We start from the raw sequence: 27,053 nt of genomic DNA on the forward strand, positions 1-27,053 counted from the left end.
TAACAGCAAAAAGAGCAATACAATGTATATTGTATTTTGTGTCCTTCTTGCCTGATTGAGCTTCTTTGTCAGTCTCTTTCTAATGAAAATATGGTTATGATATGAAATTATCTGTCCATTTCCTTAAAAACACTATACCGGAAAACAAGTCTGAAAAGGATAAAAAGCAAAATTCACAGAGCTTCTCATGTGACAGTTTTGATCCTGTTTTCATCATGGTTCCCCCCTTCGCAATCCAACTACACATGCTAGCACATACACACTCATACACTGTTCTTTATATATTTGAGTAAGTAGAAAACTCATCAGTCATTTTAAGATTAAGGAGGAACTCTTTGGACACAGAGAAGAGAAGAAATGTTAATTCCAGCCATTTTCTCATACATCTGGCAATACGTTTCTAATGTATCTCTAATCTGCAGTCAAACGTAGCTTTAAAGTTGTCATGAAATGGAAATTCATGTAATTTTTAATCAAAATGTCATGGCTGGGTTTTCCGGTTAAAACTTTGGCCTTCTCTCCGGTGACATATATTTTTTATTCTATTGTGGAGGAAAAAAATTACAGAATTTTTTATATAAACTCTAAATTCTAAAGAAAAAAGTCTGAATTTTTATATGAGTTTATATCTTGCATTTCAACCCAGTCTCACATATTGAAGCTTGGTTAGGACCGTTTTGGCATCGCTTTTTGATGCTCAAGGTACCCCTTTAGTGTCACTTTTCGACTGTGAAGTGTCCTCCATTGTTTTAAGTTGTTTGTATTAATTTAATGGTTTGCATGCATTTGTAAAAAATAGAAATAATTTTATATAAATTTTTACTTTCATTGGAGCACCTAACCCCACCTCTGAACAAAATATAAAACACACACAGGCAAATATAAGTGCAGTCACAGGTATTTATTGCAAAAACTGACCATAAACAAGCAGTATAAAAACATTACAAACAAGTCGTGTTGCATTCCAAGTCTTCTGAAGCCATACGAAGTAAGACACAAAGTTTTAATCGATGAAAATGATCCTGCTCCGTTAACACGCTCACATCTCATTCAAAAAGATACTCCCATCCCGTAGCATGACGCAATTGGTCACGAGACATACAAGAGCCAATAATCTTTCACAACAGCATGACGCAATCGATCACGAGACAAAATGCCAATGGCATTTCACAACCAAAGCTGACTTAAGGCTTCTTCTGGCGGAATTTTTTGAATTCACGCACAGTCTACAGTAGCACACAGGAAGTCTTTACGGCAGACGGAGACGGCGATCGCGTCTATTCCTCTCACAAATCAATCGTTTTGCCTCGGAAGACTTATTAATACTAAGAAATATTAATATTTTTTAAATAAATGATGACGATAGTTGTATCTGTTTGATATATCTTGTGTTTTATTGACAGATGGTAGGTTTAGGGGCAGGGGTTGGGTTATTTGCTCATAAATTTGACTGTTTACATTGAAAAATCACACCCCTACATATATGCAATAATGACAACGTTAATACCCAATATATCATTTAATTATGACGATAAAATTCCCAGTATCGCGTCGGCATATTGACGCTAAGGGTTTCCTATTTAAAACAACGGAGGACCCTTCACTTCGAAAAGTGACACTAAAGGGGTACCTTGAGCATCAAAAAGCGACGCCAAAACGGTCCTGACCAAGCTTCAATATATGATGAGTTGGGATGAGACTGTGTAGTGCATTTCTGACTGATTTGATAGAATTCCAAGAAAGAAGTCTAAATTTTAAGATAAAAAATGCAATGATGTTTTTTTAATTTTTATTATGTGGTAGAAACAAGCTTCATTCTTCATTGTAGAAAAATGTAGATGAAGATTTTGTAGATGATACATTTTTATCATTAAATTTAACTTAAAGTAATGAGATGTTACAGTATAATAGCACTGATAAATATAAATGAGGTCATGATTATCCATCAATCTGAATCAATGGAGGCTTGGAAAACAAATTATTCCGTCACTACAGCAAAACAGCTAAAGTTTTTCTTGCTCACAAACTGTCTGGCATCATACTAACTCACACTGCCAAGCACCTTTTATTTGCCCTCCAAGTTTTGCTGACAGTTCTGCCTTTTTTGAGTTGCTCTGCAAAACTTCCTTAAAGCAATTCCCTGAAAATCAGCTCAACAGCTGGAGTGTCATATTTTGTTTGTGTTGAAGATAGCCTTCACTGTAATTGAGTATATAGCTATTGAAATAAAACTGCTCAGCTAGGGAATCGCCAAAAAGGTATGCCATCAATCCAATCATGGTACAATCTCCTCTTTCAGAAGAAGAAAATGACGGATACTGCCCTTACAGTTTGTATTTAACCCAAGGCAAGATGCTGACAGAAATCAATTTTCCAGGGAATGCTATAGCCATGGATTCTGCAAGCCATTTAAGTGGATAGAGAAAGCAAATCGAATCAGCTTATAGACACCCTTTAGCCAGTTTGCTGCTTTTCAACAATGTGCACTTTTGTTTGCATTCTTCGTGTCCCCTTATGAACCCTGGATTCAATCGAAGTCATAGCTCTCTTCCTGGAAGATGGTTATACGTGTTCCTAGAAACAGGGACATTTCCTTCACTACATTAGGCCGAATGATCGGAATGACCTGTTTGCTGAGGTTTTGGGTCATCGGATGAATCAATTCTTCGGGCCAGCTGGCTAATGTTTGCACATATCAGATGCTGATTGGGGACAGTAATAGGGTGAGCTCAGATGAGTTACAACAGATAATAGCATTTAGACGTCATGATTGCCCCGCGTCTTGTCATTGGGAAAGGGTTTCTCTGAGGTCTAGAGAGTTAAGAGGTTTGATGGAACTCAGGGGTCATGAATGGTTTCAAAAAAGAAAGCAAACATCTATCGTAAACAGTTTCCTTAAAAGTGTATTTGTTAACCGTTTACGTTTATAGTGTTCAACCGACTTCAAGTCTTCAGAAAGCGTGGTTTTCTGATCATCTGTTTCCCATTTGCAGAAACTTTTTAACCCTTTTCGCAATTGCTGAATGCCACTCTAATGGGCATATTTGTTAAACCTTCAATTTTCTTTCTTTCAAGCAGCACTTCCATAGCATTGGCTGGGAATGCATGATTCAACATGAAGAACAGCTCCTTCACACAGGCCCTTGGATTCATAGCCAACACGGACTCCAAAATGTGCCCTTCCTTCACCTCCAAATACATTTTTAATTAGTTTTATATGCCGCACTTCTGTGGGTTTGTCAGACTGTTGTTTGACATTGTTTTACTGCCAATGCCTTATGTTTTCGTGGAAAAGCTTTCTCATTTAATCAATGGTTTCTCTCCAGAGGCCTTCCTTACTTAAGGGTTACTGCCAGCATATATTGTCCCGTGCATTAAAATAAATGTCATTTCTTTGCTTAGTATGTTTGTCTTGTCTTCCCAGGGCAAATTCCTAGAAATTCTTAAATCAAGATACATAAAAAAAAAAAAAAAAAAAAAAAAAAAAAAAATCTGTCTGTCATTGGGGTAAGAAAAATAAACTTTGAAAACAAGATCATTTTTCTTACCCAGCTGAAATATTTGTTCTTCTAGTTATAAGAATAAAGTCACTTCATTTAGATTCAGCTTCTCAGAAAATAAGACTTAATATCTCAAGGAAATGTAATGTATGTAGAATGTTTAGATGTTTACACTGGAAAACAAGACAAAAATACTACAGTGAAAAAAAATAAAAAATAAATCTTATTATTTTTGTTGAACAAAATTGTCTTGATTTAACAATGTTAATATATTGGCAATGGGAAAACAGGACAAAAATAATAAATATGTTTGATTATTTATATATATTATTTTTTTATATCGTTTATTTTACTACTTCTTAGCAGTAAGATGCTAGTTATAATACTTTTATTATTTTAACTGGTTTTAATGTTTTGGTTCATGTCATTAGTTCCAAATAAGAGAAAAAAAGAGTACCTTTCATTCATAAAGTTCAGTGGATTACCCCAGTGCTTATCTCATGGTTATTGAATATATAAACCATTTTTTTGTAGAGTATCCAGTAAAAACAACTGTATTGTAATATAGTGTTTCCGTGATTTGGGTCATCCCGCCCACCCCACACTCGCACCTCTCCATTCACTCTCTGTTTTGACTTCCACGACTCTGTGCCTCTGCCAGGCATCTCTCATGCAAGTCATTATACCGCAATGGATTGCAGTCTTTCCCCTCCATCTCTCTGCTGCTGTAATAACTTCTCATTCATCAAGACCATTTAAAGAGAGTTGCCTGTGCGTAAATAAGGGGTGAGGTCTGGCAGCCAGAGACCGGCTGATGCTATCAGAGAGATGGGCGGCTTCCTCATCACTGTCTGCTGCTGCCTGTAAGGAAGGCTTAACTTTCTGACTGCTGTTCTTATGCTCCACTTTAAAAATATCCTGTTGAATTAATGGTTCTCCGTTCTTTGCTTGCAAAAGAAGTTGAAAATACCACCAATATACTGTTAGGGAAGGGAAGTGGTGTGTGGCCAAGTATGGTGACCCATACTCGGAATTTGTGCTCTGCATTTAACCTATCCAAGTGCATACAAACAGTAGTGGACATACACCCAGAGCAGTGGGCAGCCAGTGGTGCCCAGGGAGAGCATTTGGGGGTTCGGTGCCTTGCTCAAGTGTCTCACCTCAGTCGTGGTATTGAGGGTGGAGAGAGTGCTGGTTATTCACTCCCCCTAACTACAATCCCTGCCGGACCTGAGACTCAAACCCACAACCTTCGGGTTACAAGTCCAATTCTCTATCCATTAGGCCACGACTGCCCAGCAAACGTGATGTTTAGCAAACATCTAGAAACCGTCCACACTGATGAAAGCAATGTTTAGATGAATATTTAAATCTGTGATGCACACTTTCTTCTCAATAACAAAATAAATGCAGCAAATAATGACAGCGGTGAGAAAACAGCAATTAAGAAAGCATCTAATCATAGCAATGTGGATATTTTTTGTACCAGCTGCTGTCAGCAAATGAGGACATTGAAATTACACTTATGAGAGTTTGATTAAACTATAGACCTGGGGTCTCCCTTTTTGTGTGATGATTTTATGTGAAAATAAATAGCATTGAATATAATAGTGTTGTTCATTTTAACCTATACTGTACCAAATGAGAGGGTTCCCTGTATAGTTTACAGCATTAGTTGGAAGAGATTGTTTTTCCCCCCTTAAGATAACCAAATTATTGGTATCAGCAGATATCATTCTAATGGCTACAAGTATCAGTTGGTGCATCTATAATAATAAATACTAATTATATATTTATCATTAATGTTTGTTCATAGTGCATTAACTAATGTTAAAAGATGCAACTCTAAAATTTTAAAATGTATAAGTAATCTGAAACCTTGTAGCCAATCAAAGGTTCCACATCGAAACTAACAATGAACTATACTAATACAGAATTTATTAACCTTTGTTACAAATATACTCTCATTGTAAAGTGTTCATATTATCTAAACAGTCATCATTAAAGATGACCATCCTTAAATATCTACACAAAGGCCATAGCATCGAAATAACATACTCTCGCACTTTATTTGCTTCTATTTGATGATCAGTATTGGGGATAATGCATTACAAGTAACACAAGTTATGTAATCAGATTAGTTTTTCAAGTAGCTAGTAAAGTAACATTAATTTATAAGAAGTTACCTTTTCAAATAAGTAATTTACTTTTTCTCATTTATTGACTGTCAGCTCTCCTGTCCCCATGTTGAGAGAAATCGGGAGTAAGTGCATTGGAGTAAGGAGTATATGCATTTACTCATCTCACAACGACAGATTTAGTATTTTTCAAAAACTAATAAAAGCAGTGAAATGCAAATCTGCAGTAATTAAATATGTTAAATAACACAAATATGTATTTATGTATGTACTGTTGACCTTTCATCCAGTTCAACCATGCTAATAAGCAAAAATTATTTTAGATAAACATAACCTTTTTTTTTATTTTCTGAACTTTACTTCCATAAAGTAAATAAGTGATGCCATTAGTTACTTTTTTTGAGAGTAACACAGTATTGTAAAGCATTACTTTTAAGTAACTTTCCCCAATGCTGTTGATTATTTAATCAAAATAACAAAATATGGCCGTCCCACAACAGATGAGAAGCGCAGCATTGTGAGTAGGACAACTCGCCGGTATCACACATCGGATGTGTCGCGTTCAGTTCAACCAGTGGTTCAAAACAGTTAACCTAATCACCAAAACAGGCAAAAGTTCACTTCAACCAGTCAACCTCTTGTCTCACTGCGTGCCGTTCCTCATCTGTGTCTCAGTTGCCCTCTCCTTCTCTGTCCCACACTTGTCATATTATTGCCCCAGAGACAAAGTATTTTGACATTCACCCGTGGGCTGACCTTTTTTGCTACCGCTTCCAATTAAATCTTGACAGGTTCTAGTCTATACAAAGCGCCATGAGATTGCCTTAGCCTGCGTAACTTCACAGAGTTACACCACTTTTTGAGTGGAGGTGGCAGAGTGTGTTGTTGGCGACTCCTGGTGACTCATCGAGTACAGCGGAAGGACATTTGCTCGTGGAGATAATTGCGTTTCTCTCACCTGTGCCATTTATTTTGCAGGCCTTCAAAAGTGCCACGATGAGTTCATACTGGTGTGCGGGGAAGGGTGATGTCATCGAGAACTGGTGCCGCTGTGACCTGACGGCACTTGGCAAAGACGGGCTTCCCAACTGCAGCCCCCTGCGGCGGCCAATGTAAGTTACCCTCACCAGGTGTCTTGAAAGCTCCTTTATGCAATACTTGATTCATGGCATCACTTTTTGGCAGAATGTTAGGCATCCAAGACTTTGGTAAGACAAATGATGCTGCCTCATCTTCACTGCCAAATTGTGAAGCAGTATTTCATCAAGGCAATTGTTTGGTGACGCAGTATGTCCATTACATTACATGCCGAGTCACATAATGAAAAATGTACATAAAATTTGTACAAAAACACTACTGTGTGTGTGTGTGTGTTTGAAAGAAATCTCTTCTGCTCACCGAGGCTAAATTTATTTGATCAAAAATGAGAACAGTAACATTGTGAAATATTATGTATTTAAAATAACAATTTTCTATGCAAATATATGTTAAAATGTAATTTATTCCTGTGATCAAAGTTGCATTTTCAGCATCATTACTCCAGTCTTTAGTATCACATGACCCTTCAGAAATCATTCCGGCGCCAATAGCTAAACTGTGACTAATTTTATTTTTCAGGATTCAAAGATGAATAGAAAGTGCACTGTAAAAATATCAGAAGTTGAGAAAAGTTAAAAGTTTAAGGCGACCAGCTTCAGCAGATGTTTTAGTTTTCTCAACTTGTTGTTTTCAGATTATACAACAAAAAGTTGAGAAAACTCAAAATCTCCTACAAAAACAAGTTGAGAACACTCAAAAATCTGCTGAAGCTGGTTGCCTTAAAAGGTTGGTTCACCCTAAAATAAACATTCTGTCATTATTTACCCAAAGAAAACAACAATAACAACATTTATTTAAATTTTTTTCTCCCCCGAGTTACGTCTTCCGCTATTTTGGAGAGTAGCCAAGAACGTAATCAGCGTTGTTTACATTCGGGGAGGAAAGTGCGTGCATGACTGTAATCGGCGTGATCAGCGTTGTTTACACTTAGGGGAAAGCGTGCGTATGCATTGAGATACTCTCCAAAATGACGGAAGACAGTAACTCGTAGGAGAAAAATAGTTGAAGTCGTCATTATTGTTTTCTTTATCTTTATTATGTCCTTACTACATTTCTGGAACTGGGAACATTGCAGTTGTCTTCCTGTCAATGGGAGGGTAAAAGAGCTCTCAGATTCCATAAAAAAAATATCTTAATTTGTGTTCCGAAGATGAACGAAGGTCTTACGGGTTTGGAACGACATGAGGGTTAGAAATTAATAACATAATTTTAATTTTGGGGTTAATTAACCCTTTGAATTTTTTTTTACTGTGACTTTTCACTTTATCAGTTTAATGCGTCCCTCCTGAATAATAAAAAAATAAATAAAATAAAAATACAATTACTGATTTAGGTAGTCCTCTTTTGTGAATGAAATAAAGATCAAATTTCATTTGCCCGCAAGATCCAAACGGATCCCAAAAAAGCACAGATTTCGCAGCCATATTTGTGTCATTGTCTGAAATGAGGGCAGGGATCTTGTGCAAAAAAGGTTGCAATTCATTTTTTGTGAATTCCCTAAGGTATTTTAACAACGCCGCATACTGTTTAAAATTGCCTTTCCTTTACTTCAGAGTCACATCTGTGATGCCTTAAAATGCCCCCTGCTTAGGCAAAAAAGTGGGTTTTGGAAAAGAGCCATTCTGTCAAATCGTACTAACATGCACATAATTTTGGCTTTTTAATTTTCAAAGATTGAGACTGGCTCCACACCTGGAACCCTCCAGTACGATGGTGGCTCTGGAATGGATTGATGTTGAACCTCTGATTGGCTACAAGGTTTCAGATTACATCATTCAACATAAGCGAGTCGAGGACCCTTCAGAGGCAGAAATCTACACAGGTAAGCACAACTCACAGGCTTATGAAAAATATTACAGAGAAGAGCACCTACTTCACTCAACTGTAATTAAAATCTGTACAAAAACAGCTTTTTAAAATATAAAGGGGAACTATACTGCCCTTCAAAGGCAAAAGACCTTAACTCGCTAGAGTGTGAAACTGAGAAAAAATACTTTAGAGTTTTTTTACTTATCCAGCCAAATTAATTATAGGTAGGACACTGGAAATTTGGCAATTAGATGTTTTAGTAATGAAAATGATCTACATTAAAAAATTGTGAGCTCAAACTTGATTTTTTACCCTATTTTGAAGTTAATGTACTCTGCCTTTGCAAAAAGTGAGAAGTTACACCAAGGCAAAAGGCAGTTTTTTACAAAATTTACAAAATCGTTATAGTAACACCTGTATTAAATCTACTTGTCATGGGCTCAAATCTCTAATTGGCTATTGCATATAGTAATGTGACTGCATTAATTTATATATATATATATTTTTTACCGTAACAAGCAGACTAAAAGTTAAACATGTGAGTGGATACCATTTTGCAACCAATTTATTTTATATATAATTCTAGACATAGCATAATTGCTTATATTGACTTTAATTAAATAGCATAACCTAAAAAAACTACTTCTGGATGTATGTGAATGTCAGCAAGCAGGCATGCTCAGAAATGCGTGTGGATTAAACATTTCCGACGACGTTCAGCGCTATGGATTGATTTTATCAGGTTACAAGAAAAGGTAGGATATGGATTAAATTGCGAACTGTTAGGCTACTGATTTTATGACTGATCATGCTACATGCTACGGCATTCAAGTACACACGTATCCAACTAGAAGTGACAGCCTGGTGAATAATTTGCATTACAAAAAGGGAAAAAAACATTTTTAAAGGTTAATTATGATTATGCATTGCTGCCAAGGTGTCTGGTCTTTACAGTGCTTTATTATATGGAGCTGTTTGGTAGATCACAATCTAATTTGTTTGTCTACACCTTAATTAAAATGCGGCAGAACTGTAATGGACAGTAAAAAAAAGGCAGAACACTGTATAACTCCAAGCCGGCACCGTAACTTCATTTTGACATGCGGTTAAACAAAGTCAGAACGCCGTAACTCAATTTGAGCATTCCAAACAAAGTGAAAGAGCCGTTACTGGTGTTATACGGTATTCTGCCTTGGTTTCTCCGAGGCTTTTTGAAGTTATGGTTGAGACCACCCATTATTTTCTCGGAAAAACAACAATATTGACTCAAGATACTTAAGTGCATGATAAAGGATGTCTTGAATGACAAAAAACTAAGTTACGTTTTTTTGCCTTTGCACAGCAGTATATTACTGGTCAAAACTCTGAAGTAAATGCTCACTGCTATGATTGGCTAATAGTTGTGTGTGTTTGACAGTCTACAACCTCCACAGATGGACACTGCTGTGATTTAGGTTAAAACTGCATAAATATATGTTTATCAGACAAAGCAATTGTGATCATGTAATAAAAAACAGTTACTGATGACATTACTGTCAGATCCAATATAGTCAGCACAGCATTGTCTTTTAGTTTCAGTCTTTCTAAAAAACCTGCATCGAATTGTGCCTTGTTTTAAATGAATCTACACTAAAATGTGTGAACAAAGGACCAAGTTCTTACTGATGCGGTCTGAATCTTCATTAAAGCTAAAGTTTATTGACTTTCAAGTTTATTCATATTTATTCTTTCCTAACACTGGGATCCGAAGGAAGGCAATACAAAGACAATTTTTTTCCACAATTTGGTACTGCACATCTTGTTGTCTTCAGAGTGATCTTAATCGTTTGGTTTCTCCATAGATTTGTGTGTTCGCCTCGCTTGTAAACACTACATGCGCGAATCGGTGGGCGGGGCTAAACAGGCAGTGATGTAGGAGCAGGCATTGATCTTCTTCTGCGGAGGCGGTGTTTAGTCACACTATTATATCATAGAGTTGTACATTCCACAAACTGTAGTTTTTGACAGACTGGTATCAATATAAGCTGTTTTAGGCCAACAACAAAGTTTTGAGTTCTGATGCTTACAGGTAATGTTTTTATAATACAATGTTTTTATAATACAAAGACCTCGTATATGTCAAAAGATCAATGGAATTTTGGTTTCTCTCATGCTTACCAAGGCTGCATTTATTTGATAAAAATACAGTAAAACAAAAACAGCACTATTGTCAAATATTATTAATTTAAAACAAATGTTTTCTATTGTAATATAGTTTAAAATGTAATTTATTGCTGTGCTCAAAGCTGAATTGTCCGCATCAGTACTCCAGTCTTCAGTGTCACATGATCCTTCAAAAATCATTATAATATGCTAATTTGCTGCAAAAAAAAAAAAAAATCAATGGTTATTATCAATGCTAAAAACAGTTTTCACTGCCTAATATTTGTTGAACAACCATGATTAATTTCTGTTCAAATTTTTGGTGTAAGTAAAAACATACAAATAGTAATAAAAATAAAACAGTTGTGACATTTATAATGTTAAAAAAACTTTAGATTTCATAAAGAAAACAAAAATACTGAAAAAAAGTACACTGATGTAACGTAATAAAAACATAACATTAATATGTAATTTAAAGCAAATAGTTTAATTTAGCTCAAAGTGAATCATTTATGATTTTATAGGGAATTTGAACAGAATCACTGTTTTACAGCTGATCACTGAACGAGCCGTATAACAAACTCTGCACTGGATATTAAAATCCAAAATATAGTGAAAACACTATTTAATAGCACAGTAACAAGATCGGCAGATTAAGACATTAACTTGTGAGCACAAAACACAAGATACGTCTCTTTTCAATATAAATAAGATTTTATTTATATAAACCTAAGACATAAACTAATCTAACACATGAACACAAGCATTCACACATTCACACGTTGCAGAAAGAGAGAAAGTAAGAAAAGGATGAGTTTAAGAGAATGAAAATGTGATATCCCAAGTTTACAGCAATATGTCCAATTGCATAGACCTGAACAACCATCCATCACTTATTTAACCCTCGCATTGAGTTACTCAATGAGGCTAAAATTTATATTAACTGCACCTGATTCAGTTAGAACCTGGAGGTGTTGCTTGCTTTGCTAAGGGAATCCCTTTTGTCATCGTCTTTGGTTCCCCGAGGTGTCTGATTGTTTGAGAGTTCAGTAGTCTTTGAAGTGACGTCTTGGGCGCTGGTTGAGGATGCAGAGTTGGTCTGGTTGAAGTTTGAAGCGAGTGCAGTCAGAGCTGGACTTTGCAGCAAACTTACATTAGAACACCAAACTCCACGGAAAGAAAAGAAACTAAAGTAAAAGAATAAAAGGATGTAACAAGACTAGGTTGGTTTTCTTTTCATTAAGGTAGCAGCTGTCACGTGGGCCAGAGCACGCTCAAAGAGCAGCGTCAAAACACGGTGGCAAAAGAGAAGCAAAAAGGAGAGAAGAGAGACTAAGAGAGAGTTTGATGGTGTCCTGAGTTTTTAAACTCGGCTTTCAGACCGTCCCATCTGGACGTCTTGACCAATTAGATACTGTCCTTGCTTGGGGTGTTGCTCTGTTCCTCCACCAGATCAATAAATCAACATGTTATCTGTTCAGTCAGAGGTCCGAACTTTACAGGCTCTTGCAAAGTATACATTTGAACATGATTTCTATAAAAAGACTATGATACATTTGACGAATAATTGATTTGAAGAAACATTTAAAGCATGAATTTTACCAAACATGAATATTACCCTTTAAGGCTTAAGCTATTCAATACTTATTAAAAGCAAGACATACACAATGAGTGATTAAAACATGGATAGTCAAATGTGTGGGTTACAAACATAATATGGGGTTCTGCATAGAAATGTCCTTTTAGGATGATTTTATGTGCATAAGAAAAATAAAGTATTTGTATAGTTCTATGGAGAACGAAGGCATGTTCTTTAGACAAAGGAATTTTGGTTTGGTCTGTCTTCTATGTGTGGGGGTAGCCAATCTAAGCAAGTCTGTAGCATGTGGTTTTCCAGCGTGGAACCCATGCGATGGCCATCTCTTTGACAATCAGTCTTGTTATTAATCTTGTCATTTGCCCCAAATGTGACGGTCTGCTTCCTGAATTGGAATTATCAATAAGTGTTCTTTTGTCTCAAGGTTGTAAACTGTTTTGTGAAAGAGTTGGTTAGTTTGCTTGCTTCAAACTAGTTGGAGCTAGGAATCTGATTTACGACGTCCTGTTTCCTTGGGCCTCTCTGAATTCCAGCTCCTTAGGTTTCAATGTTCTGATGCATTTTAAATTTGTCTGATTCAGTCTCTGATATTCTACACTGATCACAGCTTTGCATCACAGGAATTCAATTTTAAAATATATTAAAATAGAAAACAATTATTTTAATTTGTAAAAGTAGTTACAGTATAATTGCTATTATATATATATATATATATATATATATATATATATATATAATTGCCAAACGATTATTATTAACTGCTATTACAGTTTTAATTTCTACCGTATTTCTTTCAAAAAAAGAAAAAAAGTTATATTCTAAATGTTTGACAGGTATGATATGTCATTGTATTGATGTGAATAATATGTTTAATTTTCTGGCATTATGTGTTTTTCTGCTCAACCTGACAGACATATGTGCATAGATGGAGGATTTATTTGTTTTTCTTAATTTTCACTATTTCTTTCGGCCTAATGAACCTTGCACAATCTTACGAGATGCTTCCAATAATTTAGATGTGTTTGTACCATTCTTACATCTGTGATCAACTAATAAATCTAATTTCCCAATGCTGGGAAACCGCAGTACAGTCGGGGCTCTACGATGATGTTATCCTCATAGCCTGCGGTCAGCGTCTGAATACATAACTGATTGTCTTGTTGATCTGGTCAAATCTCGTTAAGTTTCCATGGCACTACGATTTCAGGGTTACAGGAGCAGAGGGAGATAAAGATGAGGGTTGGGAGATGGGTTACTAACAGCCTGTCTGACTGGCAGTGACCTGCACCCATCTGTCCAAGTCACGGCTTGTGAGTCAGAGTTTGGGTGACAGGAATCTAATAAAAGAGGAGAGACGAAATGTTAATGTTGAAAAGGTGGGTTTAGTCTTCACAGCCAATCCATTCAGCAGAAGGAGGAGTGCTGATGAGTGAAAGCAAGAGATGAAAATGATTCTTGGCAGGGGGACAGATGGTGTGACGTCTTTGATTCTGATAGACAGACCTTCATCAGTTACAGATACTAACCATCGGATTACACCCTCCAGCGGCCTGAAACGCTGACCTGAGATCAGCTGGTTGTCTCATGTTGTGTTGGTCATGAGGCTGATTTTGCATGTAGTTCAACTGCTTGTTCCGAAGCAGAGTATGATTATTGCATTGTAATATTTCAGTGTGAACCGTGTGTTCAGACAGTCGGCAAGTAACAAGCTGAGAGAAAACGATACCAGCCTCATCTTGATGTATCAAGTGCTGTGCAAAAAATAAATAAATAAAAATAACAATAAACAATAACAAAACATGCAAACAATAGCAGAACACAATTTACAGATCTGTGCATATTAAAGTAAAAAAGACATTGAAATATAAAGCCAGCATGTTCTGCTTGTCTCAATAGTGACTGAGCGCTGCAAGTTTTTCAAAGGTCTTCAGGACAACATGTCAAAATAAAAGATTGACTTTAAATTGTGACAAAAATATGTTACTCTTGTGCAGCAGAATGCACTTCTCAAAAGCACACTAGTATTGGTGTTATAATTGTATATATAATTGTGTGTGTGTGTATATATACAGGTGCTGGTCATAAAATTAGAATATCATGAAAAAGTTTATTTATTTCAGTAATACCATTCAAAAAGTGAAACTTGTATATTAGATTCATTCATTACACACAGACTGATATATTTCAAATTTTAATTTCCTTTAATTTTGATGAATATAACTGACAACTAATGAAAGTCCCAAATTCAGTATCTCAGAAAATTAGAATATCAATTAAGACCAATGCAAAAAAAAAAATTTTTAGATATGTTGGCCAACTGAAAAGTATGATCATGAAAAGTATGAGCATGTACAGCACTCAATATTTAGTTGGGGCTCCTTTGGCCTGGATTACTGCAGCAATGCGGCGTAGCATGGAGTCGATCAGTCTGTGGCACTGCTCAGGTGTTATGAGAACCCATGTTGCTCTGATAGTGGCCTTCAGCTCTTCTGAATTGTTGGGTCTGGCGTATTGCATCTTCCTCTTCACAATACCCCATACGTTTTCTATGGGGTTAAGGTCAGGCGAGTTTGCTGGCCAATCAAGAACAGGGATACCATGGTCCTTAAACCAGGTACTGGTAGCTTTGGCAGTGTGTGCAGGTGTCAAGTCCTGTTGGAAAATGAAATCTGCATCTCCATAAAGTTGGTCAGCAGCAGGAAGCATGAAGTGCTCTAAAACTTCCTGGTAGACGGCTGCGTTGACCTTGGACCTCAGAAAACACAATGGACCAACACCAGCAGATGACATGGCACCCCAAACCATCAATGACTGTGGAAACTTTACACTGGACCTCAAGCAACATGGATTATGTGCCTCTCCTCTCTTCCTCCAGACTCTGGGACCTTGATTTCCAAAGGAAATGCAAAATTTACTTTCATCAGAGAACATAACTTTGGACCACTCAGCAGCAGTCCAGTCAAGACGCTTCTGATGCTGTCTCTTGTTCAAGAGTGGCTTGACACAAGGAATGTGACAGCTGAAACCCATGTCTTGCAAAAGTCTGTGCGTGGTGGTTCTTGAAGCACTGACTCCAGCTGCAGTCCACTCTTTGTGAATCTCCCACACATTTTTGAATGGGTTTTGTTTCACAATCCTCTCCAGGGTGCGGTTATCCCTATTGCTTGTACACTTTTTTTCCTACCACATCTTGTCCTTCCCTTCGCCTCTCTATTAATGTGCTTGGACACAGAGCTCTGTGAACAGCCAGCCTCTTTAGCAATGACCTTTTGTGTCTTGCCCTCCTTGTGCAAGGTGTCAATGGTCGTCTTTTGGACAACTGTCAAGTCAGCAGTCTTCCCCATGATTGTGTAGCCTACAGAACTAGACTGAGAGACCATTTAAAGGCTTTTGCAGGTGTTTTGAGTTAATTAGCTGATTAGAGTATGGCACCAAGTGTCTTCAATATTGAACATTTTCACAATATTCAAATTTTCAGAGATACTGAATTTGGGACTTTCATTAGTTGTCAGTTATAATCATCAAAATTAAAGGAAATAAACATTTGAAATATATCAGTCTGTGTGTAATGAATGAATCTAATATACAAGTTTCACTTTTTGAATGGTATTACTGAAATAAATCAACTTTTTCATGATATTCTAATTTTATGACCAGCACCTGTATATTAGCATTATATGTATATATATGTCACGCCGTATGTCACGTCACTTTCATATATATACATATATAAATATATGAAGAGTTCAGATGCAAAAGCCTCTAAGTGCAATCTGAAATTTTCATCTAAAATGAGCATTTTTATCAGGCTCCTGTGTGTAGGTTCAGCAATTTTACTCTAATGGCAATGTATAGGTGCTTTTCTATGCAATTAAAGCAAAATAACTGAACATAAATATAGGAGCCTAATAAAAAAATGCTAATTTTAGAAGAAAAATTAAAACGGCAGTTAGAGGCTTTTGCATCTGAACTCTTCATATATGTATTTATTTATAATTTTATATATATATATATATATATATATATATATATATATATATATATATATATATATATATATATACCATATACAATCATGGGTGCCGCAATGAGGGAAGTTAGGACGATTCTAAGGGCCCGACGATGGAGGGGGAAGCGCGATTACTAACGACAGGAACGCGGAACGTCCCCCTGGACCATGATTGCAATTTCTAACGAGGGGGACAACCTTAGAAAGAAAACCACTTTCACACTAAATTAACCAAACTATGAAAGCACCGCTCCAATAACTCCAGTGTGAAAGCCCCTAAAAAACCCTGTGATGACAACGTGCTTATTTTCTATCCTGTGATTATCAGATGGTGACCATAATCAAAGGTGAAAGACATGCTGAAAGGGGCTCTTTTCTCTGAGATTCAAACATCTTTTGGATCATGTATCACATTCTGTAAAATTTGAGACAAAAATACACTCTTTGTTTTACAACAAAGGGATCAACTGTTACAATATGAAATGAGAGGATTTGTGGAATAATAAGAGACATTTGGAAATTCTTCAAGGAGGAAATTTTGTAGTTTAAGACAGAATGCCTGGGAAAAAAAAACGCAGTGTCACCAAGGACAAAAAATATAATAATTAAACAAATAATCAAGTCATCTTTCTTAATACAAATTTCTGGTGTTTTGCATTTTTTTTCCAATCAAAAGATGCAATAATTTGCTGTCCCTCTGAAATGATTTGTCCTTTGCAATAATGTGAAATAAAGGAATTCAAATCTATTTTTTCAGCCTCTCACCTCCAACTCTCTGATTTCATTGTTTTCATATTCATTTATTGACTTGTTTTAGCTGATGCATCTTCATGCACCTTTTTGTCCCCATTTCTTTACACATTGTCTTTCCATCTCAAAGAGTTTGTTACTTGACATTCGGCCAGACATGTTGGAGTTAGAGACATTATTATTATTATTGTTATTGTTATGAATTAATTGATTAATTAATTATCATGACATAATGCAAAGAATGAATGGTCATAAAAAATCTGCATTTTTTAATGCAAAATATAATTATTTATTTGTTAAGTTTGTTGAATTGAATTTTCGCGCGGAAATAAACTACTTACTCAGCTACATGAGAACAAGTTACGTCATCTCCATTCTTGGTATTTTTGCTAATGAGAAAGATTCCAGCTTTGCAGGCTTTAGTAACACAATACTTGGGTTAATTCATAAAAGCGAACTACGTATTTGTACAGATTATATGGGCAGCTGTGAATGCTTATCACCTGGCCCGTTTACATGCATACCCCTTACTGTAACTATGCTTTCTTATATATTTATTGATTTTTTTATTAAGTTAGTTTGATATGTTTTGTTTTGTATTACTTTACTTTACTTTGTCTTCCTGCCAACCAAATTTGACATCTGTTTTTTTGTTGTTGTTATTGGGTTTTTTTAATGATTTGTTTAAAGATTCGGGACTAACTCTCCCAAAGTTTAACAAAGTGTTAAATATGTAAACATTTTACTGGAGATTCATGATTTTGGCCAAGTTCTGATCTTAAGTGAATCAGTACATGTCTGAATGCTTTCTAAAACTGATGCTTAGACCGTAATATTTACATTTTGCCACGAGGACAATACAGTTAAAAAGCGAAAACAAAAAATAAAATGTAATCCCCCCAAAAAAACATTCTCTCTTTCTGGCTCCTTAGATGAACTCATGTTGTGATAAAAAAACAAACAAAAAAACATCACAACCAACCATTGTGTTCCCCTTAGGCAGTTGACTCACTGCCCACAAATATGTTTTACATTTGCTAATTTAACTAAATGAAATGTTTAGCTTTGTGCTGACCAATGCTGGGAAGCCAGAATGTTCTTGTCTTGCCATCTATAAACAACTTTATTACATGCTGTTTGCCTCACAATTTTGTACACATAAAATCAGATTCTCGGCAACAGTGTGTCACCACGAGTTACCATTAGGTTAACATCTTGAGCCTGGCTGACACATATTCGCACAGCAGGATGAGGAAGGTTTTACATATTCAACACTGTGAGCCAATTCTAATAGGTTTAGACAAGACCTTGACTCGCTTTCTGCACTTTTACTGTCTCCACTTTAACATTTTTTTTTTTTTTTTATTTGCATTGGAAAAAATAAGAATTTAGGAGGGACAGAGCATTACCTTTATATCATATTGATCCCTGAAATAGGGTCAACAGTATGTTTCTTGCACAGACCCTTCATTTTTTTGGCACCAGAGTTGTGTGGTAAATTGTTTTGATGGCTCTTTTTATTTGGCTGTTGCAGAAGAACTCTGTTTGTAGTGTTTTTTTGAGCTTTTTGTGCTTTTTGGTTGCAAGTAATACAAGTGATACACTGTTCTAAAAGTCAGAATTAATCCATCATGAACACAGTCAAAACATTAGACAATCCAAAATCAACTATTTACTACATCATTAAGGAGAAAAAACACCACATATTCATTGTGCACAAAGTTACAGTGCAAATTCAACAGATTGACATATATAATAATAATACTAATAATAGAAATAAAAAAGGACATATTCCAGGATGTAGGAAGTATAAATATGGCAAAATAACAGCTCAATACGAGGACACAGTATTCACAGAAATATATCATCACCACAAAAAGAGGGGGGGGGGGGGGGGGGTCTTACTTGAGAATTTTGATTGAGTTTCCTGTAATAGAGCATCACTTGGGTCATAGAATGGAATAAAGTGGCCAAGCATGTACCTAACATCTTCACATATGATAGTGTTTTCAAATTTAACATAAATCCACCATTCTCGAAAATAGGTTTTGTTGCGTAGAAATGCAACAGGGTTCGGAAACATGGTGAAACCATACCTAGTTTAACAGATCAGTCATCTAACAGGAAAGGCTGGATGAATGGGACTTTTCTTCAGTATTGTGAACATGTTGGTTGGAATGTCATTGCCTTTTTGACAAGGAAAGCATTGAATTCTTGCCACATAGAGAGAATTGTTGTAAACCTCTAGATGGCATCCGTTTGCTGAATCACAGCTCACTGGCACAGTCAAGGACTTATAGTGCTGGAGGAACCAATTGAGATGTTTCATGGATATTGCTATCTGTTAGCTCTGACCTTGTCAAATTTAACGGAGATTGCATGAAGCCAAACCATAGTCCCTTTTCAAAATCACATTTTGGAAATGGAACCGACATAAAAGGACTTGCCCTGCTGTGCAGCTGACATTTGTCTCTCTCTCATCTGATTCCTTCATTTCCTGCCACATTTGTCCATTTTATTTAGTTCCAACTGCTTTTAAAAGTTTCCTGAAGCATTTGTATATGGTGGATGATAACCAAAAAGAGCATATACAGACATATGATGTAATGCATTTGCTGTTCTTTTCAGCAAAAGAAAACTCTGTTTACAGATGCGTTTGGCTTCACTCTCAGACTTTTGTTTGTAGACTTATCTTATCTTGGTATCTTGGCAAATCTGAGAAGAATGAAACATTGTTGAAATCTCTTCTGAAACTCTCCATTCACTCTCTATTTAATCTTATTGCAGTCTAGGGGACATGACCGAGATGTCAGGAAGATCTAGGCCTAATTCCTGAATCGTTTGTGATGACTGTTTATAAAATTGGTTACGGTAATGAATTCAGCTCATGTGAACCTCACAGTTTTAGGTAGAATACTATAATACCTTACATTTTTTTAGTGGCTGTTCTTGTTGTTGGTCTTGTTTGGTCACGGTTTTGTCTAGGGCAACACATTCTCACTCCCAACTCGTCACATATTAACGCTTGGTCAGGACCCTTTGGCGTCACTTTTTTGATGCACTGGGTAGACGTGATCGTGATCGCAGTCTCCATCCACCGTAAGCTCATCCTGTGTGCTGCAGTTTGCGCGCAAATTAAAAAAATGCCACTAGTAGAAGCCTTGGTTGTGAAATGCTATTGGCTCTTGTGTATCTCATGACGATTGCATCATGCTACGGTACTATCTTTTTGAAAGAGATGTGAGCGTGTTAATGGAGCGGGATCATTTTCAGCGATTAAAACCTTATGTTTTACTCTCTTCTTCGCATAAAGATATTGTATGGCTTCAGAAGACTTGGAATGCAACACAACTTTTTTGTAATGCTTTTATACAACTGAAAACAACAGTGAAAACTAATAGTGAGAATTTGTCCCTAAACTAAAGTATTTACAAAAGCTGCTTTTAAAAATCATTGATTTATGAAGGATGCTAAGCACATTCAGCCTATGTGAGACATGCATGATGAATACTGACACAGGACATAACCTTTTTGCATTTCTTTTTGAAAATTTCACTGCTCAATGATTGCTCTTCCATAGCTCAGGATACTTACTTTAAATCTTAGTTTCTTTCTTTCTTAAGATTCCTTAAAGATGATCTTTGAAATACAGTAAAGAGCTATAAAATGACATGTGCATAGCATAGCTTGGATTATGGGAGATATGTTTGAGTTCATAGTGAGATTCTTGGACTTTTGATTGCAGGTATTGGTATCTTGGTAAATTTGAGCACATTATGAGGCAGTGTTGAGATCTCTTATGAAACTATTAATGAGACAAGTGAGATTGCTTAATCAAAAACCTCCATTTGCTCTCTATTTAATCTATTTGCTGTCTAGGAGAGACAGCTGAGATATCAGGGAGACCTCATTTCTGAATTTTTTATGATAATGATTGTTTAGGTAATTGTTATCCCTTTGGGTAATGCAGTTACCGCAGTGAAATCAGGTCAAGTGGTTTCTTAATAAGTCAGGAGTCCTTCTTTCATTACAATTCCTTAGGGAACGACTGAGATATAAGTGATTTGTGATTCAAATTTATCTGTGATTCATTTGGGATAATGATTGGCAAATCTGAGCACAATATGAGGCATTGTTGAGAACTCTTATGAAACTATATAGGAGACATGAGCAATAGTCTCCATTTGCTCTCTACTTAATTTCATTGCTGTCTAGGAGAACGGATTGAGATATCAGGGAGATTTCATTCCTGAACAATTAATGTTTAGACAATCGTATCTTGTCAAATGAAGCTCACAATTTAAGGTAGTATACTATAACGTCTCACTTTTTTACTGGCAGCTTTTGTGGTTATTCTTTTGGTGATCATTGTCATATTTGCTACCAACTCTAGTGCTACAACAGCTGCAATTCTGAAGTTTCATGCATAATGATGTAACGCACTTGTCTCATATAGACTGGTGACGGCGCTTCGTGCTGCAGCGGGATTTCGCAGTCGCAAGACCACACATGTTGGTCTGAGGTTCTTAATTTGGGTGAGCTGGCGTTCCTGTTCATCTGGCAGCCTGGAAGAAGCACGCTTCTTCCAAATCCGCTAATTAACGATGAGAAGGGTGTCAGAGTGTGAGTATCTCTCACTGTTCCTCGCCATGGACACATAATGGGAGTCTGCAGGATGGGTGGGGGGAAATGCGGAGGGAACCAGCCGCCACATGCCAATGATGTCATCTCACAGCTCCGCTGTCAGACGGCGCGCTGTAGGACATTCGATCTTTGATTCTCATCTCCATTTCAGCCTCCCGTCACAGCAGGTTTCTTATCGGGAATCCGTCACTCCCCAACACCTCCTGTTCCCTGTCTCCCTTGCCGAGGGTTGAGCCTTTGCTCCATGAGGGCTATCCTTTTGTTTACATAACAATTCCGACGTCGTCTTTGAGCAAAGCGCTGTCCCAGAATGCTGATGCTAGTCGATAAGCCAGCTTGTCTGAAGCAAGATTCAATTAAAAGGAGATAAAAGGGTGTCCTTCAGGATGAGTGGAGATAACGAATTGGAGAGCCTCAGCTGACTTGCTTTGTTTGCTTAATTAAGGATGACCTCATCGCTAAAAATGGCTCCCGCTTCCCCTGGCGTCACGAGCGGAGCCATCAGCAGATTGGAGTACAGGCAGCAAGCCAAGTCTGGCTTCTTTATTCAGCACACACACATTCACCCACACATACTCACAAAACACTCGTGGTAACGCAAAGGTGAGACTGAATGCATTTTGATGTAGTTTCACAAGACACAGGTAATTAACATGTCACACATATTAACACACGAACAGTCGTATCCAATTCTTGAAAATATTTTTTTTGTTGTTTCACCTGTTAGGCCACACAAATGTTGACGTCATTTTGACTTCTTACAGTTGGTTGTCAAATGAAGTCACTGTGTTTGGTACTTGAATTCAGGAGAGCTGATGCCACAGTGATATGATGACTGATCATGTGGTGGCCAATTAGCTCATCTGGCATTTAGGTATAAAAGTGCAAGCTTTCTAAAGGGCAAACATATTCAGACCAATTTAAGCCACTTGACTGCATGGGATTTTCTCTCAGTAGCTAGTTATATAACGCTAGAGCAGAGCTTCCCAAAGTGTCAGCTGCAGGTATTGCAGGAGGGCATGGCCTAGGCTAAATCATTCAAATTGCATAGATGTCTGGTTTGATTGTATTTTGTTGTTGTTGTTTTTTTTCTCATAATATCACTTTGAAATATATCAATACTAACATTTTAATTTCACTATAGTGAGGTGAGATACCGTTCTTATTTCTAATTATATTTCATTAGCTATTTATAACAATTTAACAATAAATCATAAAACCCGGAGATGAGTTGCATTTTTGAACTTACAGGTCCATCGTCCTGAAGTCAGTTTTTTTTTTTTTTTTATAGGTTTTTGGTTAAATGTCTGAGACAAGGTCTGTGTTTAACCCAAGCTCAAGATATTTTCATGACTTATTCTTTATTTATTTATTTTCTAAAGATTTAGGACAGATCAGAACTGACAGGAAGCAAAGTGGGAGAGAGATAGGGGGGCGGGATTGGGAAAGGTCCTCGAACTGAGGACACCTGTAGCACAACGACGCTGTATGACGGTGTACTGCACACAAGGCTATTGACGCTGACATTTCACAATTTATTCAATGACATACAATACATCAGTAAAACCCTATTTTTTTTTTTCAAAAAGGTGGTTGCTAACAAGTAGCTAAATGGGGACTGCTGGGGACATTAAACATTGACTACGTTTACATGTGCGATTATTTACAGTAATCAGAGTAAGGACTTCATCGCATTATGATGTTTACATGTCAAGAGCAAAGCTCTTCACTCCCATTTACATGCAATTTCCACTATTCTTATTATTCGCTAAGAATTGTTTGTTACATTTTTACTGCCATTATTCACATACCCCACTGCACAGCACAAATTATGGACTCAGAAAGAGCAGCTGTGTTACTGGCCGCTGTTTTAATTTATTTACGTCTAATGCAAAACTCTTTTGTATGGTTGTTGTATCCCATGCTTTTTCGGCGCCATAGAAATGTGATGGCAATTCGTTTGCCTACGCTGCCGTCGCGTTCTACTCGCCGTTTCTGGATGAGTGTAAGGAACAGAGACTGGTGCCAGCTAGTTGTGTTTTCCCCAGAAATGCGATGTTTTTTTCCCCTCCATCGATTCTAACGTATAATTACAGATGCGTGTCACGTCATTCATGTACTGTATGTCACAAGCACATGTGCACTTTGGTCAGAGTAGCAAAGCTGCGATCAAGGTGTTTACATGCCTGTATATTTTGATTAAAATCAGTGTACACAACCTATGTTAATACGATTATGCTTGGTGTTATTATGAGCTTAATCACATTATTAAAATTGAAGTATTGTGTTTACATGAGGTAAAGTTTAATTCGCAATATTGTCAAAATCTCATTATAATTGCATTAAGGGAGTGTATGTAAACGCACTCACTGACTACGTTTACATGGACGTCAGTAATCTAATTATTTACCTTATTCTGAATAAGACAATATTATGATTAAGGTGTTTATGTGAGTTGCTTTTAGAATAATCCTTTCATGTTCCCGTTTTACATGTTATAGTACATAGATCGATTAATGGCACATGTCATTACGTCACCACGTGATGCCATCTGACGTCCCCTCCAGAATTTCACATATAAATATAGTTTGTCTTCGTTATGATGCCATATACAGTTTTGGGTGTTTCATTTTTAATTTGATGAAAGCTTCAAGTGCAGTTAATTATTTGTACGTGCATACAGACGGTGGTGTTGAAGCTCTTTTATTTGCCGTCAAACGGTTGACCTGTCGCAAAATGTGGTGAAAAGTCCTACACGACGGTAATAGTTTGATTAAGGTGTGCACATGTCTTTACTGCACTTCAATAATGCGACTAAAATAGGAATACTCCACGTCTTAATTCGATTTGTGTTTACTTCGATTATGACTTTAGCCGGAAATCTCTGTTTGCATGGTAGACTCTTAATCAGAGTATTGTCTTAATCATATTAAAATCGGAGTATTGATGTCCATGTGAACGTAACGATTGTCACGTTAAACAGGGACACTCTTAGTTGCTAGTCACTTTCACAGCCTTGTTGATTTTATAATTGCACTTTTGCAAACTTTGACTAGCTCAAACTTTCCAAGCGTGGATTTTAAATAAAGACTGGTCAAGTCATGGTGTAGACTGTTTGTAGCCTACATTTAACTTTTTACTTCTGGTGATTGCTATTAGGCTTCAAAATATTTGTGTAGATTTGAACAAAAGCTTTATGAATCATAAACTTTTGTTGGTCACAGAACTTATTTTCTACAATAATTCAAATATTACTGATAAATCCTTATGTATCAACAAAAATAACTTTATACTGACATGAGAATAATTTTCTCTGATAATATTTTAGTGATCAGTTTGTGTGTTTTCTATCAGCTTTTTAGAATCACAACTAGCTATCCCAGATTTGTGAACAAATCACTGTTTTTATCTAATCAGTCAAAAGAGTTGTTTGTGATTCAGTTTGATTTATTAGGACAGTTCACTCATGCACTGAATTGTTTGCACTAAATTATCACATTGAAGTAGTGATGAGACAAAAAGAAAAATAGAATTACATGGATATTTACCTACAATCCATTGTTAATAAACAAAACTTGCAGAAGTGTTCTGTCATTTTTCAAAGATGAAGCAACTCTGTATTGCTTATGAATGACTCTTCACTGCAGGTAAAGATGATTTTTAACCAAAACCAAAAATACAATACAATACAATACAATGAAATAAAATGAAAATAAAATATTGTGGAAATTGCAATAAATCGCAAGTGGCAACTTCTCACTTTGAGCACACGAATGCGTGTGTCATTTATTTTTTAGGTACAACACAGAAGAAAAACATGACGCTCAACCGCGTCCACGTCACTACGCCATTTAAAGGGACCGCGATCCCTGTAGTAATGAATAACACACTAAGAACAAAGTGCTGCGTTTATAATCAACAGTATGTAGAACTACGCTTAATAACAAAGGTGAATTATGTATGTCACATTCACTACAATATGGCCTTTTTTGTTTGGCTTCTGTACCCCAGACCTGATAAAAAGCTTAGGCACGCCCCCAGCATCAACTTCGCCAAAAATCAATTTTCTGATTGCATCACTTGCATACTGTATATCTTTTGAATATTCTGAAATCTCTACCAAGACAATGATTCTGATGCCATTTAGCACAGTTTATCTACTGTACATGGAAATGGAGTTTCAGTCCTTGTGGCCTTGAAGGCAAAATACAGAAACTTGTTGAGTGTTGAATCCGATCTCTGTCTTAAATTGACATATATGCAGTACAGTCAGACATCAAATCCTTAAGGGGCCAATCTCACAGAATGAAGGTCGCTTTTGCTGACTTTTGCTTATGCCTCTGAAGATCGAGAGGCTCTGTGCTAGAGTTTACACCAGAGCTTATACAAGCTGGCTCTCATTTATTTGAAGGGAAGAGTCTCTACATTAATTAAAGCTAAACTTGATTTCATGTTTTGCATTGTCTTGATTTGCATTGTTTTGTCCTGACTTGTCTACCCTTGTGTTGTTTTATCTTGCCCTTTTGTTTTGTTTTATGGATTTCACAGAGCATTTCACATAGCATCTGTGCAGGGTTATTCTCTTTTATTCTTAAGTATGAAGTACAAGAATGGGACATTTATTTTCAAGGTTTCTTCTCGTTCCTCTCCAGAGAGGGTTTATTCAATGCTTCTGTATCAAGCGCACTGGCTCAAATCTCATGACTAGGGCCATTATACAGACTGTGTCTCTACTAATAAATGGAATAGACATAGTGATGTCAGATTAGCAAATTACCCTTTAAAATGCAGAGCTGTGATCACTCTCTTTCTCTCTCGCTGGGAGTGGGGTGACTTGTGAGAGGCACGTGTGGGAGCGTGAAGTTCTAAAAAACTGTGATTTAAAACTGTTTTTTTTTTCCTTTTTTCTGTTTCTCTTTTTTATGATTTATTTCATTTAATTTCTTTTTCTTCTGTTTGTTAAAGATGATGCGATCGTACGAGAATTAACACGGTTTGGAAAGATGGCAAGTGCTGTGAAAACGATTCCCTTGGGTTGTAAATCTGCCGAACTTAAACATGTATTGTCTTTCAGATGGCAAGTTTTCATGTTTTTGTCATCTATAATAATAAATGTTTATGCCCCTACAACGGGTAGAGAGAGAATTGCTTTTTTTCTTAAACTCAAAGATGCGATTTCCTCTCTTGTTAATGATGACTTTTTAATAATTGGAGATTGGAATTGTACTTTGGATTTTATATGTGATAGGAATGGTGAAGAACCTCATTTTATGTCAGCTGTATCTTTAAAAGAGATTATTATACAATATGGTCTTGTTGATATTTGGAGAGAGAAAAATAAGGGAATTAAACAACATACGTGGATT

General features: G+C 36.5%; 1 protein-coding gene across 1 annotated transcript in view; it reads left to right on the forward strand.

The window, feature by feature from the left end:
* LOC306869424 (astrotactin-2-like) overlaps positions 1-27,053 on the forward strand; it is a gene marked incomplete at both ends in the record, with an annotated part of 458,741 nt that overhangs the window by 373,203 nt on the left and 58,485 nt on the right. Inside the window, 2 exons of the mRNA XM_079416194.1 lie at positions 6,617-6,750; positions 8,410-8,558. Of these exons, the coding sequence (XP_079272320.1) occupies positions 6,617-6,750; positions 8,410-8,558 (283 nt within the window). The remainder of the gene's footprint in view (positions 1-6,616; positions 6,751-8,409; positions 8,559-27,053) is intronic.

The sequence above is a fragment of the Barbus barbus genome (assembly GCF_936440315.1).
Source record: "Barbus barbus genome assembly, chromosome: 5".
Lineage (NCBI taxonomy): Eukaryota > Metazoa > Chordata > Actinopteri > Cypriniformes > Cyprinidae > Barbus > Barbus barbus.